The sequence below is a fragment of the Paralichthys olivaceus genome, chromosome 13 (genome assembly GCF_024713975.1).
Source record: "Paralichthys olivaceus isolate ysfri-2021 chromosome 13, ASM2471397v2, whole genome shotgun sequence".
NCBI lineage: Eukaryota > Metazoa > Chordata > Actinopteri > Pleuronectiformes > Paralichthyidae > Paralichthys > Paralichthys olivaceus.
The window spans coordinates 14089030-14100575 of NC_091105.1; the positions used below are offsets into that span (position 1 = coordinate 14089030).

General features: G+C 39.9%; 1 protein-coding gene across 6 annotated transcripts in view; it reads left to right on the plus strand.

Moving 5' to 3' along the window:
• Nucleotides 1-11529, plus strand: part of col14a1a (collagen, type XIV, alpha 1a) — a 123782-nt gene extending 112253 nt beyond the window's left edge. For 3 of the 6 annotated variants that reach the window (XM_069537974.1, XM_069537973.1, XM_069537975.1), the window contains exons 44-48: nt 2219-2285; nt 2423-2614; nt 4880-4957; nt 6010-6165; nt 9493-11529. In XM_069537974.1, the coding sequence (XP_069394075.1) occupies nt 2219-2285; nt 2423-2614; nt 4880-4957; nt 6010-6165; nt 9493-9824 (825 nt within the window). In that variant the 3' untranslated portion in view covers nt 9825-11529. Of the gene's footprint in view, nt 1-2218; nt 2286-2422; nt 2615-4879; nt 4958-6009; nt 6166-8522; nt 9444-9492 lie in introns of those variants that run through there. The other 3 variants (XM_069537976.1, XM_069537978.1, XM_069537977.1) reach the window with 2 other exon arrangements.
• The last annotated feature ends 17 nt before the right edge of the window (nt 11530-11546 follow it).

Consider the following 11546-nt stretch of genomic DNA (forward strand, 5'->3'; position numbering starts at 1 on the left):
ACTCACATACACCTCAAACGCTGTGTTTAGAGCAAATCAGGTTTTTACGGCTCCATTTTGCTGTGAAAATATCGTTATTTCGCCGGAGTAAATCTCCGGCAATTTCTCACTAATGCTCCACACCCTTGTTTTGAAGGAACCCAATTACGCTGCAGAACACATTTACTGTTTCCCATTTGTCTCTTGCACAAACGTTCACTTTATTTCTCCCCCTCAGCCTCGATTAGAGCAAACCAAATCAAATCAGTGTTCATGGTTCAAATTTGCAGCAGAATGATTTTTTTGCTGACACAGTCGCTTCACAAGAGCTCCAGAGACGCGCCACTTGCCAGCTTGAATCAAACCTGTAATTTCTGTTTCTGCTACATTTTTATCAACTAATGTACCTCGCTGCAGGTTGTTTTGGTGCAGAGCTCAAGAAGAAAGTCTGTGTTACACATTTGTGTGAGGTTGTTTGGTTGTGAATTCAGCTTCAGTGTTTTATATGGCACCAACTAAACACGAGGAAAGTAAACATTTATGATAAAGCATTTTTCCTAATGTATTTTTCTACACACAATCTAACGACTGAATGGTGGTGATTACTACAAAGCAGAAGAGGAGGCTGCCAGCTGTTGAATTCATATAAACACTATAAACCTCACAAAGCAGCGAGGCCACTTCAATTAAATCAACTGTACTTTTTAATGTTATAATTTATACATCTTATATTAGAGTTGAGACCAAGTCAACTCCAAACACAAGGCAAAGCAGTTTTATTTATAAAGCCCAGTTCATACAAGATTCAAGGTGCTGTGCAATAAACTTAAAGTATAAAAGCACAATTCAAAACAAAAAGTAAAAAAGAGGAAAATAAAAGAGATTAAAAAGAGCAGCGTAAAGAGGTAGAGATTTAAATGGTAAAAGAAGTAAATCTAGATGAATCTGTATAAAAATCACGTCTCAACTCGTAAGGCTCAAAATCAGAGCGACAGTGGCTCAAACATTCACTCTCTTGTATGGATCCAGCTCCAAAAACACTGGATCCTTCATTTCCCATAATGCATCTCAGTAGTGTCTTTTGTTTGACAATCTCAGGGTTATTCATTTTTCATATTTAAGAATTCTCCTCCACAGCCTCAGAACTAATTATTGTACCATCAACTTAATTTGTGAATCAATGGAAAAGCTCTTTTAATAGATTTAAGAATCAGTTTCGACTTCAATCCAGAAAAGTCCAAACGTTAGATACCAGTTCAGTTATCATCTTAGATTATAATCCAATTTCACTTGATCCTAAATTAGATATCAAGTAAGGCCCTTCACTCTCTAATTATCTAATACAATCAGAAGAATCACCACCAGTGTGTCTTACAGTTCATACTGGGTCTCAAGGGGGATTGAAGCAATCCTGGCTTATTGACAGGTCGCCACTTAATTACTGACATTTACTTTCATATTCACAATTAATGGTCGTGAAATTAATCCTTTGGACACTGAGAGGAACCATAGACTGAATGTAAAATTGGACTTGGACTTAAGGGAAGTGAAGCAAACCTTTACTCTCTAGAATGACCAGCAGAGGGCGACTCCACTGGTTGTTAGAAGACGTTTATTGTCTCTATCTCGAGTTTCAAGTCTTCGTCAATACAACATAATGTTCATTTCGTACATTATGTTCTGATTTGTTGTAAAATAAATGATAGATGCCCATACAGACACTTTCCAGTACTTTACCACATTGGTGACGTGTCCCTTTAAAATTGTAACAAGAATTGTCCGTAACATTGTCAAATAAAAACTCCAGCAGTTCAGTTTGATGTGTTGACACTTTCCTACAGCTAATTTCTGCTGTAGTAACATGTAGACATATGTTATCTACAAAAGACCCATAGTTTAGTGGAGCCACAGTCAGACTCAACAGCTTTTGCCAGATATATATATAATGAAATGTATTTACATATTGTATAATATAGTTGTGTAATTCTTAGATACTCTCTACTTTGCTCTCAGTGGTCTGTTCTGTCCTATTTATATAAAGGGACGTCAGAGTGTGGAATAAAGGTGCAGTACGCTCATTAAAACACCCACAAAACACACGCCCACTAATTTATCAACCTCTGGTCTGGAAGCAAGTGTTCCTGTGGTCGCTCTGACAGAAAACTGGAATCAATCTACTGTGTGGTTGTGTGTTGTCACATTTTAAGAACTGTGTGTGTGTTTGTTGCTTGTTCCTAAGGGTGATGTGCAATCCCAGGCTGCTGTGCGTGCCATCGCACGACAAGTGTGTGAACAGCTCATCCAGAGTGAGTAATCAGTGCTATTAAAACATTCACACAAATAGACATATATATATATATTCTTGTTATTAAAAAAAACTGGAACCACCAAAAGCATAATCTTAATCTGAATGATTTCAAACCTATGCCTCCACCTTTTGCAGGCCATTTGTCTCGCTATAACTCCATACTGAACCAGATCCCCGCCCAGTCTGCGGTATCCGTCCGGACAGTTCCAGGACCACCAGGGGAGCCGGGTAGGAGAGGCAACCCGGGACCCCAGGGAGAGCAAGGACCGCAAGGCAGACCAGGCTTCCCTGGTACCAACGGTCAGAGTGGACGACCAGGAGAGAGAGGTGAGAGAGGGAGATGTGTAAAGTTGTTTTTTATAAAAAAATATTTAAATCTAATTTTCTATACAATGATCCAAGGCCATCCGTCCTACACAAGTCACCAAAACTAGGAGGAGAGACACATTAAGCAAAGTTAACTGCAGTGAGCTCGTGTTTGTCAAAGAAATTGTGTGAAAATCCTGTAGGAAATATAGATGCCTGGTTTGAACAAGGAAGATGAATATGTGGAATTAAAAAAACACAGTATCTTTGGTTACTGTCCGACGGTGGTAAATGCTAAATCGATCTATACTCTTAAGATGTGTAGACCCCAATGAGACATTAACTGCAAATAGATGTCAATATTTAATAATATAATTAACTGCTCCAAACTATTTCAAATATATATAATCTAATAATCGAATTTATTATTTGGCATTACAATGGAGTTAAAATGCCTTTGTATCTTAATTAACACAGACTGTGTGTAGAAATGTGTTCTGGCCATTCCCTAAACAATATTTCTAACAATTCACAACCTGCTTTTTGGTCAGTGTTTTGATTTCCTCTTCGTTTCTTTTGCCACTTTTCCGGTTCATGTGTTTTTTTTATAAATGGCACAAAATAAAAAAGCTCCTTCCAAGCAGGAGCCAGTTGTTCGGATGAGAATGGTTATTCACTCTATAAACGTGTGTTGTTGTGATAAATCAAACAACAAACAGCACAACACAACAGTGATAAACTGCAGCATCCAAACAAATCGTTGCAAAAATATCCAATGCATTACATGTGTAAAGTGGTGCAATTTCATTGTCTGCTGTAAGGCTTTTACTTTGAAAAGAGATACAAAAATGTTTCTATTTCTCCAGTTGGATCTTCAGTGTACCTGCTTGTTTGGTGTATTTCATGTTGCAGCCTGATTTCACCACACAAACTCACAGTGAAGGTCAGAGCTCCCACAAGCTTCAGTCCAAACCAGAGGACAATAACTCCAACATCCATTAAGTCATTCCTCTGCCACGAGCCCTAAGACAAGAAACAGCCTTTATGAGGCTCCGTCTTCATCACTAAAACATGCAGCCCACACTGAACAACCACAGTCTGAGCGAGCCTGCACACACACAGGGCGAGGAAAGCAGAGCGGCAGAACTTCTATCAGGAAAAGTCCAGCAGTTACGTCCTCCTCCACAACTCAGACCTTTGATTCTCTCCATAACATTTATTATCGGGAGCCACAGACACCACACACACACACACAGAGATATAACTTTTTAACAGGCTGAAATGAAACCAGAGTAGGACAAATATTACAAAAGATGGATGGCTTATAAAACGTAGACATGTTATTATTACAGATGTTATGTAGGATAGACACACGAATCAGGAACGAAAGAAACCAGTGTTGAAATAAAAATCCATGTAAAACTTAATATTGTCCTGCTCGGAGAGAAACTATGGAGTGAGCCAGTAGGCCATTGTAGAGAGAACAAGGCGAAGCTGACACTGTTGAGAATAAACTTTTTTTATTAGAGGTAATGTTAAATATTTTCTCTTGGGTTCATTGTTCTGACTTCCTCTTTATCGATGCAGTTGATTAAAACGGACATAAACGCACAGAAAAGAAACTCTGCAGATCACAGTTGTGGTTCTTTTATATTAGAGTGCAACAAAAATTCCATTTGCTGATTCAAACTGCTGCAGTACTAAGAGCCAACTGGGTTTATCATACATTATATTAGATATCATCCAGGCATAATTCAAGCAACACTTTTCTGCAACACTGCAACGCAACACAGACTTTGGGGTAGAACAGGGGTGAAAGCGTCTGCAGATGCTTTAGCAAAATGAATGTTTACAAAAATGAAAAGATACAGAAATAAAAGCACTTATTCTGCAGGAACATAGTCTCTGTCACAGATGCATATATTATATTATTCAATGTTACAGTAATACTCTGACTATGTATTAAGCACATTGAGTAGGAAGACTACATAATCGATCTACCTCAGATTTGTTAAATTATTTTAAACACACAAAAAAGTGTCAAAGTGTCTTTATTGTGGAACCTTTGATAATTCACATGTCACGTCTGAGGGAGTCAAGTAAAAAAGAGTTGGGACCACTGGTTTAAAATTATATATATATATATATGATTAAGGTTAATCTCAAAAGTATGATGTAAATAACGTAGGCAGACTCTTAATGAAGCCTCGTGGAGCTGTCTTCACCAAGAAGTGTCCAAAGTGAGATGTGACTAAATATGGCTGTTTTTTAACTGTGTGTCTGTAGGTCTGTCAGGAGAGAAGGGGGAGAGGGGGAGTCCAGGTGTTGGGAGTCAGGGACCTCGAGGACCACCTGGACCTCCAGGTAAGATTCAAACACACACACACACACACACACACACACTCGTCAGAGCACGACAGACTGAATCCAGCCTCAGTGCTCAGATAACATGTGGAGTTGCTGTAACTACATTAATAGGTGATATTCTTGGTGTTTTCAGCCTGTGACCCAATGCAGCTACTGTGTGTATAACAGCTTTTATTATATTCCCCCTGAACCAAACCAAAATTTGTTTTCAAATATTTAAACAATAGAATTAAATAGCACAGAGACCTAATCTGTTTGGGGTTTACTCTCTGTCGAGCCGCTGAGAGAAAAGCAAGCAGACGTTTTGGACGGTGAATATGATTCTCTGTATTGATTTCTCAGCGTGCTGTGTGGAGTTTGAGTTTGTTATGAAAATATGTCGCCCTCAGGGCTGGGATTTTCTGTTTACTGTATTGTGCGATCAATACTCACAGAACAAGCTGACAAAACTCCCTGGAAACTTTTCTGTGATCCGATAACTGTTAGAAAAAATCCACCAAACTTCGACGTACAGGAGAGGAAATGTTTTCTGAGACAACGGTACAGGGGAGAAGCTGTCTGTCTTCATCTGTTGTGTTTTTCTGGAATATTTGCGGAGTGATAATTTTAGCACTTGGCAAGTGAAACATCCCTTCAACATTTTTCAAGATTTCATGTTTGTGCTGACGGCTGGGGTGCGTCTGTGAAAACAGAAAACAGTGGCCTGCAGCTAAATTTCAGCTAAGAAGTGTTATTCCTGCGCCTGCCCTCGGGACGTTCACTATCATCTCCCTTATCCAGAAATGACAAGCAAACATTTGCTGCCCCCTAATATTTTGTGTCATGTTGTTGCAGCAGCAGAGCGGGGGATTTAGAGGAGATTGAAGAGGTGATAGTACTGTGACAGCATCAAACCTCGCTGCCACTTTCTCATTTTACTTTCCGCCTCTTCCTCTGTCACCCGGGATCCCATCACTGCACTGCTGGTGTCGTTTTATCAAATGTTTATCGATGGCTGGATTCTCTGTACTCGCCCGTCTTTTGAACGCAGACTTTTCCTTCTTCCCCAGGTCTGCCAGGTGAAGGACGCACAGGCAGCCAGGGTCCACCTGGTCGGCCCGGCAACCCTGGGACGGCGGGGAGGCCGGGGAATCCGGGTAGCACCGGACCAGCCGGGTCACCAGGCTACTGTGACCAGAACTCATGTCTGGGATACAACGTTGGAGGTAAGTACCGTCCTACTTAACTTTACCCTTCAGAACTTAGTATTTCCAAGCAGCCTCCAAACAGACGATATAAACAAAAACAGGTTCATCAAAATTTGGCAAAACTGCCAAAAAATATTTAGCTGTGAATCCTGAGATGTGTCAAAGCTGACAGAAATCCTCTTGATGAACAAACAGGAAATATGAACTCAAACGTAAATCCCCTTAACAGCATCTAATAAGCTCAATAAGCTAAAACTAAAACAGCCATCGGCTACATCAAGGATATTTTAAGGGTTTATTAAAATGTAGCATTTGTCCACAATTACAACTTCTACAAATACATGAACACATATTTTCATTAACTATATTTTCATTCAATATCTTTATGTGTGCTGGCAGGAGGAGTTGTTATCGACAAATAAATAGTGACAAATTCATGAATAAATAATATATACTAGTCATACGTAGGAATAATTCAGATTCGTACTCGTGTTTTCCTGCTAAACCAGAGTGAGACACACTTATTCTTGATAATATGAATTTAAAGTGACTGACTTATTAACTTAATCTTTTCTTTTTGTTATATTTGCTAATTTATGAACACAAACAGCTCGTTTTTGCTCTTTCCATCTCATAAACCAAACATTGTTTTCTCTGCGACAGACGTCTCTTGACATAGTGATTCCTCTTGTGAAAGTTCTCCGACTCATCTGGTTTTTATAGTTGTTCCACTCTGACGTTTATACATTCATGTCCACACTTGTGGATTAAGAAGTTAACTGCGTCACTGACCAAAGATGTTTGTCTGTATTCAGACACACACACACACACGCTCGGCATCTTTGAATATTCATAAAGATGATGACCTTGCAGCTTAATGTCTCCGTTGTCTTGGGCCACTGCAACAAGGACATTACACATCTAACAGCTCCTGACACATCATCCTGATGATGTATCATGTGCTAAAAGTAGCTGATGGATGAGACATTACTTCATCTGTCAAAGCAGATTTATTTCCTATAAATTTATTCCACTCATAATTGTTATTTCATTTCATGACTTAAGATAGAAGGATTTGGAATGACCTCTCCGACAACTTGAAAAACTGTCCTTGTAAAACACACGGTGGAGTATTTTCTTCCTTTCACAGCTAATTTGCTTTGTTTGTCTGTGTGACAATGAAAGGGATAGTTAAGTTTTCAACTTAATGTGTCTTCCTGTTAAACTAGTGTGAGACAAACTTATTCTTCATTTGTTTCGACTTTATGTTTTTTGAAGTACGACCGAGGGTAACATCATCATTAATCTACCATTAATTATTTCTAGGTTTAATGATACAGTGTAAAATATCATAATAAAAAAGCCCTACACACTGATAAAACAAATATCTTAAGATTAAATGCAGGTATACGACCAGGATAAATACATGTTTTCTCTTGATCAGACATGGAATAAATAAACAAATCTTTCATTTCTTTTTTTTTCTGTGAGACAGAACTATTGATTTTAGTCCTGAAGCGCCTTCTTTCAAACCTTAGATTCAAGAGAGCAAACCTACACAATTGTTTGCCAAATCCAAACATTATTATTTCAGAATTAGTGTTTTCTTGGATAAGATTCATGCAAAATGCAAATCATGCATTTAGATGTAATTCTATTCTCAATTCTCAAGATTAATGGTTGTATTCCCTCTTTTGGAGAAATACACCCCCACAGTAATACTGTAAATGAACAAGCGTTAAAGTTTATGTATGAGTTTGTCCTGCCCTGAATGTAAAGTAGCTAAAAACCTCAAACTGAGTTATTTTTTCAAACTTCAAATACCTCAGTGCTGTGTGCATGAAACAGAGCCCTTTAAAGCGACCGTTCACTGAGTATTTATTGGTTTAACGGTGCAGTTGTGGTTTGTTACTGCAGACATCACCTCACAATGTTTGGCTCTCTCAAGGCATGCGCTCCCTGGTTAACTTTACGATATACAAACTCTTGTGTTTCTGTTTTCTGTGCTGGAAATCTCTATTTGCACTTTCTATCGTAAAGAAAGAGAAATAGAGATCTGGCACGTTTTCCATCTTCCCAAACATTTTATATAATGTCTTAATATTTATCCATGCTAAATCTTTTGTAAGGATTGGTCATGGTTTGTGTGTTTTCCTCCTGTAAGAGAGAGACGCAGAGTCCAAGACAAATTTTTCTGCTTCCAAAACCGCAACCCAACAGCTGGAAAAGTCTCAGTCAGTGCGGTTTGAGAGCTTTAACTCTTTGGTGTCGTTGGGTTTTTTTCTCCTGATATGAGGTAACATCTTCTCTCTGACTTTTTTCCCCCCACCTCCCTGTGTTCTCCCCCCTCCGTCTCCTCGTCTTCCTCACTGAAGTTCAACAGGACTATAGGAATGATTACTGAGGAGCATTCTCCAACCTTCCTCCTCCTCCTCCTCCTTCTCCGGTGCTCATCTCCTCCCTCCCTCACTCTGTGGCCTGTGCATCAGACTGAAAACTGACAAATTCAATGATTCTCTCAAGGCCTCCATTTTTCTTGGGATGGATAATTACTCCTGGCCCCAATGTTTAACCTCTAATCCCTGCAGCAGTGGGTTTTTTTCTTTTTCATCCATTACTCTCGCAAGATACACTTCACTTTTGCAGGAGTAGTGAAATTCTCATGAATTTTTGAGGGCAACGAATCTGACGGCCTGAAAAGATTTTAAAAACATCCGCGTAAGATTGTTGTCTAAAAGCCCATGATTTGATATGATAGCTTTCCACTTTCAGCTGAATTTCTTGATGAAACTGTGTGTTTCATCCTCTTGAGACAAAAATGGATGAGCTTACTTCCCAAACAATCCACTGCTGTGACGACGAGCACCAGCGGATATCGCGGCGCCATCTGTCAACAAATACTCGTGCACACAATGCTTCACTGCAACGGCCTCCTTTTCACCCCCGCTTTCAGCTCAAATCTCTTCAGAGCTAATCTCGGCTAAACACTGATGAATTGCTTTGATGCTGGTCGGCTGCATTCATTAACAACCAACCTCCTCTATCTGTGCATCTCTTCTACTGGAAGCTGGAAGCAGGAAATCTCAATTTTACCCCTAACTTAACGCAGATGTGATGTTTTCATTTGTGGGAAATGATCACATCTGGACACTATGTGATAAAGACATAATGTTCCTCTGATTTCATTAACCCGCTTCCTTATTATCCCGATCTTTTGGACGCCATCTTAGGATCCATAAGTCAATGATACAAGATAATGATCCTCAGCTGCTTCGAATCATTTCAACCTGTGCATGCTCCCCATCCCTGCTCCTCAAACTGATCCCAACTATTCCCACCACCCAGTCCAACCCCTGCCTCACGGCGGCTACCAGTCCTACAATCCCCCCTACAACCAGCAGTACAACCCCGCCGCTGTGGCTTACAACAACGACCAAGGAGGTGAGGATGAGGAGGAGGAGGAGGAGGAGGGAGAGGAAGAGCAGGACCCCTACTACCATCGTGGCTACCCGCCTCAGTACTACCCCCAGCAACCTCCCCCATCAGCGCACGATCGCCGCGGGTACCACTCAAGCCCCACCCACTCTGAGGATGTGGAGCTGAGGTCGCCGGGCGTCATGAGGAGGTTTTCACGGGACATCGTCGTCATGGAGGAGAGCAAGGAGGGAGGACATTAGAAGGAAGGATGGACTCACCTAAAGTGCTTGAGCCCTGCATGTCACGACACACACACACACACATACGCACACACACACACACACACACAAACACACACAAATCAGACACTGACTTACACGTGTATGGGACAAATGTCGTGCCACATTCCAAAACTATAAAAAAAAACTTTTCAAAGGTTGAAACTTGAAATCTGATCAAAACAAATGTTTTGCATGGTGGAAATTAAGTTTTGAGGCTGTGTATGTTTTTATAGGCTAGAAAAAAATCTGTCAGCATTATTTTGTTTTCCTCTTCAAGACTGTTTGTTATCCAGGTTCAAAACCTCGTAAATGTTGCACGTCCGTTGGAAAAACTGAAACAAATCTTTATTTTGCAACATTGTGGCTGTACCCTTGCACTCTTACTGCTGTCTGTTATTTCAGAGTTGAAATGTTTCAGAGATTTTGATTTTTGGCACTGTTGTCCTGCACCTCTGATCTGAAACTCAAAAAACTGATGGTCTGGTATTTTGAACTGACCAAAAATTTATGCAAGGCTTCAAAACTTAGTTTCAATCATGCAAACACTGAGTTTGAACTTTTCAAAGCCTTTTCTTCTCAGTTTTGGAAGATGGCATGATATTTATCTTGCACACATGCACATCAGACCCCTTCTGAACCTGGGGTTAGAAGCCCCCTCTCCCTGTGTGTTTCTCCAGCAGGTGAGACAGTGTAAATAGCTCTGTGGACTCTTGTACGATATCTGTAAAAACACGGGGTCCGAAAAGTGCCTGATCTATGTTAGCATCATCCAGTGGTAATTGCAAAGGTAAGACTTGATTCCTCCCATCTTAAATTTCTGATTTCAGGACTCAACCATTCTCGGGTTTTTTTGTTTTAGTGGGAAGCTGCATGTCTCCTTTGAGCCAATCAGTGAGTGTGTAACTGGACACGTGCATCTTGTTTTGTTTTCATGCAACTAGAATTATTATTTTACAACCCATGCCTTTGAGGGTGTTGGGCAGGCGACATTTGTACAGGCTGCTTTTTATAATGATGAATTATGTTTCACTCGCTTATTTCAATGTGTAAAAGGAATATTGAAATGTTTTTTTAAGTGATTTCTCCGTCACAGTATTGTGTTTTGCTTATTTGGGCTGAACTATTATGGGAGTGAATCCACTAAAATGAAATGCAGAAGCAGAGGCATCAAATTTCTGTTAAATTACCTAAACACTGTGGAACACAAATCTCTTTTAAATTATTTTCATTCAGAGAAAATCTGGCCACCGTTACATTTAGTCCAGCCATATCTGTTACTACCAACATGTCTGTTCTGGGTTTGAATCCTCAGACTTCTGGGGAATTAAAAGGACAAATCAGTGTCGTTTGTGTCTTGTGTTGCTTTGTTCATTGTTCTTATGCAAAGTTGGGCATGTGTACTGTGGAAACTGTTTTCTCACTGATTGACCTCTGACCTCTCGCTGGAAAGAAACCTGGATCCAGTAAAAGACTAAACAGTGTCAACTCTGTGCCTCCTGCACTGCAGCCTGGGAAAAACAAGCACTAAAGTAAAAGTTCAGCTGTGAACTGGCCCTTGTCAATTTGACATTTAAACTGTGGAACTGGAACAGTTTAAATAAGGAATGTGTCTCACCAACATGCCCCTTATTTATTTTGTATTTTGTTTGCTTTTATAACCAATAAATCTGTAATGAGACTCCAACATTGTGTTTAAGGTTG